We start from the raw sequence: 6,000 nt of genomic DNA, 5'->3' as shown, positions 1-6,000 counted from the left end.
ACATAACTTTGACAGAAGACCAACTCATATTTTTTGACCGAGGCCTTCTAGTAGCTACAGACAAAATGACTATTTCTACTGGCTGTAGACATACCCTTTTAGTAACCCATAGTCATGGAATTTTTTTATTTTTTATTTTTTGCAGTACTGGGGCTTGAACTCAGGGTCTTCACCTTGAGCCACTCCACCAGCCCTATTTTTGTGATACTTTTTTTTGAGATAGGGTCTCGAGAACTATTTGCCTGGGCTGGCTTTGAACCGTGATCCTCCTAATCTCTGCCTTCTGAGTAGCTAGGATTACAGGTGTGAGTCACTGGCCCGGCTTTATGGAATTATTTTAGAAGAGGAACCCCTAATAATTTAATTGAACATCTTCTGATTTTTACCCCCTTTCACTGTTTCAGGATGTTTTAGGCCCCAGGCCCAAATGCCTGGGTTTCATAGGTCAAGTTCAGCCAAATAAAAAGATGAATAATGGTGAAAGGCAGAGAAAGGAAGTTTATTAGGTGGTACGGGCAGACACATGAATAGGAAAAGCAGCATCTGAACAGACATTTGCTTTCAGCTTAGGTAGGAGGAAGAATTAGGGGCAAGGGGAGAGGTATACCTAATTATTTAATAGTCTCAGTCCTAGGGTTGCAGGAATTTCAAGCTGATATATGGGACACTGAGGCAGTTTAACAGAAGCAACATTTTATTGTGCTGGCACAGACTCAGCAGACTCGTGTCCAAAGGCTGAGCCCTGAGAACAAAAGGGGTTTCGCTTTATATACCCTTGCAAACAGGTTACAGAAGCAAAAAGCAAAGCTCAAACCCATATATGGTTGCATGAGACTTTATTGGCTATTCCATTCCCCCGGTGCTATGTGACCTTCTTCATGTTTCAATTCTTTCAGTTTTATCTCTGCTATGCCATCCCTTCCCCCTGCTATATTATCAGAACACAAATTTGTCTGTTTCTTTTCTGGTCCTCCTCCCTGCTACACTGCATGTGTTCTGGTGGGCCTAGATGGTCCTAGGTGGCAGCCACAGGTGGTCTGGAAGCTAATTGTCTCAGGATTAATTAGATGGGCTGTTATTACAATAAGAGTCTTCATTTGCTGGTAGAGTGGCTCAATGGTAGAACACCTGAGTTCAAGCCCCAGTACTGCCAAAATAAAAAAAAAGGTCATGACTGCCTGGCAGGTGGTATGTCTGGTCCTAACTATATTCCAAATGGCTGTCAAGTGACTGCAGGAGAGAATGGTCCAGAGCCCAGGACATATACAAAGTGGAGACAGGGATGCCGAGCTTTTCTCCTGCTTCCAGTTAATTTGTTTGAGTTAATTTGTGAGTCCAAGTAAGGAGTCAATACTTCTCAGCTTTTAAACACATCTAACAATTACTTTCCAGGGTTGCTTTAGGAGTTAGACTGGATAATCTGCAAACCACTTAAGGATAATAGGGAGGAAGGACAGACATGAGGCAACAGGAAATTCAAAATTAATTTAACTCATTTAAAAAGCTAGGTTCAGGAATTAAAACAAACCAGGAAGTAAAGACTGAAAATCACTGAGCTGGAGAACAGCAAGCATTCCTTCCACCACTTCTCTCTTCTTTCAGATGCTGAGTTACAATTCTGGAATGGATAGGAGGCACGGAATAAAAGGCTTGTCTGGCCAGTGGGTACCCTGAATTGTGCACTTTGCTCCCATGTTTTGAGTACTAAAGAGTGCACCCCAGACACCTCTTCTCTGTGTTTTTGGGTAATAAGACCCATTTTAGACATGCTTTGTGTTGGGTAATAGATCCACCTTAAAACTATTTTCTCCATGCTTAGAAACTTAGCAAAGTATTAGGGGACTTTGTATCTAGGTGGGGATTCAGGATGGAGTTCACCCAGCTCAGAAAGTATATCCATGATAAAAACTGCAATTCTTAGCCTTGTAAGCTCCCACACTCAGTATCTCACGGGGTCCTCCTCTTTCCCTTCTCTGTTTTCCCCTATATTATTTCCTGTTCTACTAAATAAATCCTTGGTAAACTTCCATCTTGTGAGATTTTCTTCTTTGTGAAACCCCTTTGTTAGGTAGCAGGAAGCCATGAGTGATGGGTGAAGCGGAACAGATAGGGAGACAGGAGAGAAACTATGTTAGTGGATATTAAAAGTACCTTGAAACTAGAAAGTGAAACTCAAAAAGCCAGAGCAGCTAGCCCCCTCTCACCACTTTTTTTTTTTTCTCTCACCACTTTTTAGATGTCAAGTTACAAAAACAGGGAGACTTACACAGCTGCAAGTTTCCTTGAATGCGCAGAGGGAAAGGCTTGTCAGCCAAAGGAAAGTTTTAAAACACACCCAATCCACCAAGTGTTTTGGGTAGGGTTGATGACATCTCCCTGTTTCAACACCTGTCAGCCACCCAGATCCATTATTCATGATGGCAGGTTGCCAGACATGAGCAGGTGTATTACAACCAAGAAGTGTAAGACTAAGTGATGAGGACTGCCATTTTGAGTCTTTACTCTCATTTCCTGCTCCCCAAGCAGGAATTTCTCACTTTTATCCAGTTATACTAAGTTCCTTTCCTAATAAACCTTGCTATAATTTTCACCATTTTTGAGTCTTGCCTGAATTCTTCTCTCGATAGAAGGTATGTTTGTTTTTGATGGGACTGGAATTTGAACTCAGGGCTTCACACTTGCAAACCAGGCGCTCTACTGCTTAAGTCACACCTCCAGTCCATTTTGCTCTGGTTATTTTGGAGATGAGGTCTTTTTTTTTTTCTTTTATTCATATGTGCATACAATGTTTGGGTCATTTCTCCCCCCTCCCTCCCGCCCCTACCCCCTCGATACCAGGCAGAAACTATTTTGCCGTTATCTCTAATTTCGTTGAAGAGAGAGTATAAGCAATAATAGGAAGGAACAAGGGTTTTTGCTAGTTGAGATAAGGATAGCTATACAGGGCATTGACTCACATTGATTTCCTGTGCGTGCGTGTTACCTTCTAGGTTAATTCTTTTTGATCTAACCTTTTCTCTAGTTCCTGGTCCCCTTCTCCTATTGGCTTCTGTCACTTTAAAGTTTCTGCATTAGTTTCTCTGCATTGAGGGCAGCAAATGCTATCTAGTTTTTTGGGTGTCTTACCTATCCTCATATCTTTCTTGTGTGCTCTCGCTTTATCATGTGATCAAAGTCCAAAAAACACATGAAAAAAAATGCTCATCATCTCTAGGATGAGCATAAAGGAAATGCAAATTAAAACCACACTAAGATTCCACCTCACCCCTGTTAGAATAGCCATCATTAGCAACACCACTAACAACAGGTGTTGTCGAGGATGTGGGGAAAAAGGAATCCTTTTACACTGCTGGTGGGAATGCAAACTAGTACAAACACTCTGGAAAAAAATTTGGAGGCTTCTTAAAAATCTAAACATAGATCTACCATATGATCCAGCAATACCACTCTTGGGGATATACCCAAAAGACTGTGACACAGGTTACTGCAGAGGCACCTGTACACCCATGTTTATTGCAGCACTATTCATAATAGCCAAGTTATGGAGACAGCCAAGATGCCCAACTACTGATGAATGGATTAAGAAAATGTGGTATTTATACACAATGGAATTTTATGCAGCCATGAAAAAGAATGAAATCTTATTCACAAATAAATGGATGGAACTGGAGAACATCATTCTGAGTGAGGTTAGCCTGGCCAAAAGACCAAAAATTGTATGCTTTCCCTCATATGCAGACATTAGATCAAGGGTAAACACAACAAGGGGACTGGAAAGATGAGATCTTTTGAACTATTTGCTTGGGGTGGCCTTGAGCCTTGATCCTTCCAATCTCAGCTTCCCAAGTATCTAGGATTACAAGAACTGAGGTATGAACCATCTTTAAACTTTTTGGTAATGCCTTGGAATGCGTTCTGGTGTGGATTTCTTTCAAGCACCCATGACTTGCATGGAAGCTGGGAAGCTGAACCAAGGATTTCCTACCTTTCTCTCTTATGGGGACACTGGGTGATCCCTTTGTCTATTTTGATCTAGTTCCTGTCTCAGGCAACACCAGGATTGCATTGTCTCCTTGAGTGCTGATTGAGCTTCAGGCTCTGCTGACATTCTTCTATTTTTTTGTGGTACTGGGTCTTGAATTCAGGGCCTCAGGGCTTTGAGCCTGCTAGACAAGCTCTCCACCACTTGAGCCACGCTTCCAGCCCTCTGCCCTAGTGAACTTTTATAGAGTCAGGCTTTCCTTTGATGTCAATACCAGACAGTTCCGTTTTTAGCTCAATTCACAAAATATATATTGTGTTTGCATGTCTCTGGCTCTTTACTAAAGTGCTAGAAATCCAAAAATAATTAGGATAGCTGGGATATGGCTCCAGTGGTGGAGCAAGTGCAAGACCCTGAGTTCAACTCCCAGTACTGCCAAGAAAAGAAAAGAAGAGTTAGGGTGAGAGGAATATAAAACAGAGTCACAGTACAATGAAGCAAGATTACCTAGATATGCCCAGGACGCTTCAAAAAGCTATGGGACACTGGTCACTGGTGACTGGTGCCTGTAATCTTAGCTACTTGGAGGCTGAGATTCAGAGGATCAAGGTTCAAGGCCAGCCTGGGCAAACAGTTATTGAGAGCTCATCTCCAAAATAACCACAGCAAAAGGGACTGGAAGTGTGGCTCAAGCGGTAGAGCGCCTGCTTTGTAAGCGTGAAGTCCTGAGTTCAACCCCCAGTCTCACCCCTTCCCCCACCCCAAAAAAGTACATATTTAATGTGTATCAGCATTGTGTTAAAAGGAATGGCTAACCCTGCTCTATTTCATGGTCAGTCTGGTCCCGGAATATTCATTTCAGCCTGGACATCATCGAGATGGGCTGCAGTGGCGTTCCTCTCTCCTCTCCCAGTCAATGGCACTAGGCCCTTTGGCTGCACCGCTTTGGGTTCAAGGTCTAGGTCAGAGTGGGAGCGACGGTCATTTCCAACACCTCGGGCTGTCTTCCAGACCTCTGGTTGGCAGCGGGCGCCGGAGGTAATCTGGTTTATTTCCAGCTCATTGACTGTCATTTTCTGGATTGGGTTGCTTTGCTTCCAGGATCCTCCTCCCTGCTCTCTCTCAGGGTCCTTTGTCCCAAAGTACTTTGCCCTTCCTTAAGCGGCTTGTCGCCGTGCCACTTTCTGCGGCAGGACAGTCCGGCCGAGGCCCGCGGCGTCCCCTGGAGCGGTGTCTGCCAGGGGAGCAGCCCAGGCGCGGAGCCGGCGAACGCAGAGCTGGGGCCTCCGGAGATGAGCCGGGAACGGCGTTTGCCGGGGCCGAGGCGGAAGCCGGAGCATTTGGCGGACCGGACCGCGGGAACCCGGAAACGCCAGGGCCGCACCGAGGTGGCGCCTGCGACGGCGGCGGGAGCTGGCGGCGCTGAGGCTCAGCGGTCGCGGCGGAGCCGGCGGGCTCGGCAGCCGGGGACGCCGGGCGTGGCTGCGCCGCGGTCCCCGGTGCGTGCAGCAGGCAGGGCCGTGCGGCAGGTGAGTCCTGAGCGCCGCGCGGGAGCGGCGGGCGCGCGAGGCCGGTGGGACCGGGCGGCTCCGGGAGGCCGAGGCGGCGGCCGGGCGTGCGGGGCAGTGCGAATGAGTGAAGGGGACGGTGTCCCGGACCTGAAGTACTTGTTAAGCAGAGGTGGGCACAGCGCGGTGACACGTGGTCACTCCGGGCGGCGACGTGTGGAATGGGGTGGGTGGAGGAGGAAGAGGGGTGTGTCGAGCGGGCGCCGCGGCACAGCGCCCCGCGGCTGCACCCCGCCAGGCTGGCGGCCGTTCCGCCCTCCGCCCAGGAGCCCTGCGGCCCCCGCTCCGCCCGCGAGCCCGGGGCCGGGACCGGGCCCGCTGTCCCCCGCGAGGACCTGGTGCTCAGCAAGCCCGTGGTAAGGCTGCTGGGAAGGCAGGTGTCCGCGTAAAGGTTCCCACCAGGATGCGGCGTGTGCGCGCGGCGGCTTCTGAGTGTTGGGAATGTAATTA

General features: G+C 47.6%; 1 protein-coding gene and 1 long non-coding RNA gene across 4 annotated transcripts in view; one reads left to right on the top strand and one right to left on the bottom strand.

Moving 5' to 3' along the window:
- Positions 1-478: 478 nt before the first annotated feature.
- LOC141414956 (uncharacterized) lies at positions 479-4,935 on the bottom strand. The gene is made up of 2 exons (XR_012439976.1): positions 4,799-4,935; positions 479-1,618 (listed from the first exon to the last, which is right to left on the bottom strand). It is a non-coding gene; the product is annotated as an uncharacterized lncRNA (long non-coding RNA).
- A 213-nt stretch (positions 4,936-5,148) lies between these two features.
- Positions 5,149-6,000, top strand: part of Slc35a3 (solute carrier family 35 member A3) — a 42,458-nt gene continuing 41,606 nt past the window's right edge. For 2 of the 3 annotated variants that reach the window (XR_012439974.1, XM_020153787.2), the window contains exon 1: positions 5,149-5,511. Coding sequence is in view for 1 of the 3 variants with exons in the window: in XM_020153787.2 (XP_020009376.2) it covers positions 5,275-5,511 (237 nt within the window). In the remaining 2 variants the exon portion in view is untranslated. Of the gene's footprint in view, positions 5,512-5,775; positions 5,907-6,000 lie in introns of those variants that run through there. The other variant, XM_020153790.2, reaches the window with a different exon arrangement.

Source organism: Castor canadensis, chromosome 12 (assembly GCF_047511655.1).
Source record: "Castor canadensis chromosome 12, mCasCan1.hap1v2, whole genome shotgun sequence".
In the NCBI taxonomy this organism is placed as follows: Eukaryota; Metazoa; Chordata; class Mammalia; order Rodentia; family Castoridae; genus Castor; species Castor canadensis.
The sequence above is the reverse complement of the archived record's forward strand: the minus strand, read 5'-3'. Positions and strand labels throughout refer to the sequence as shown.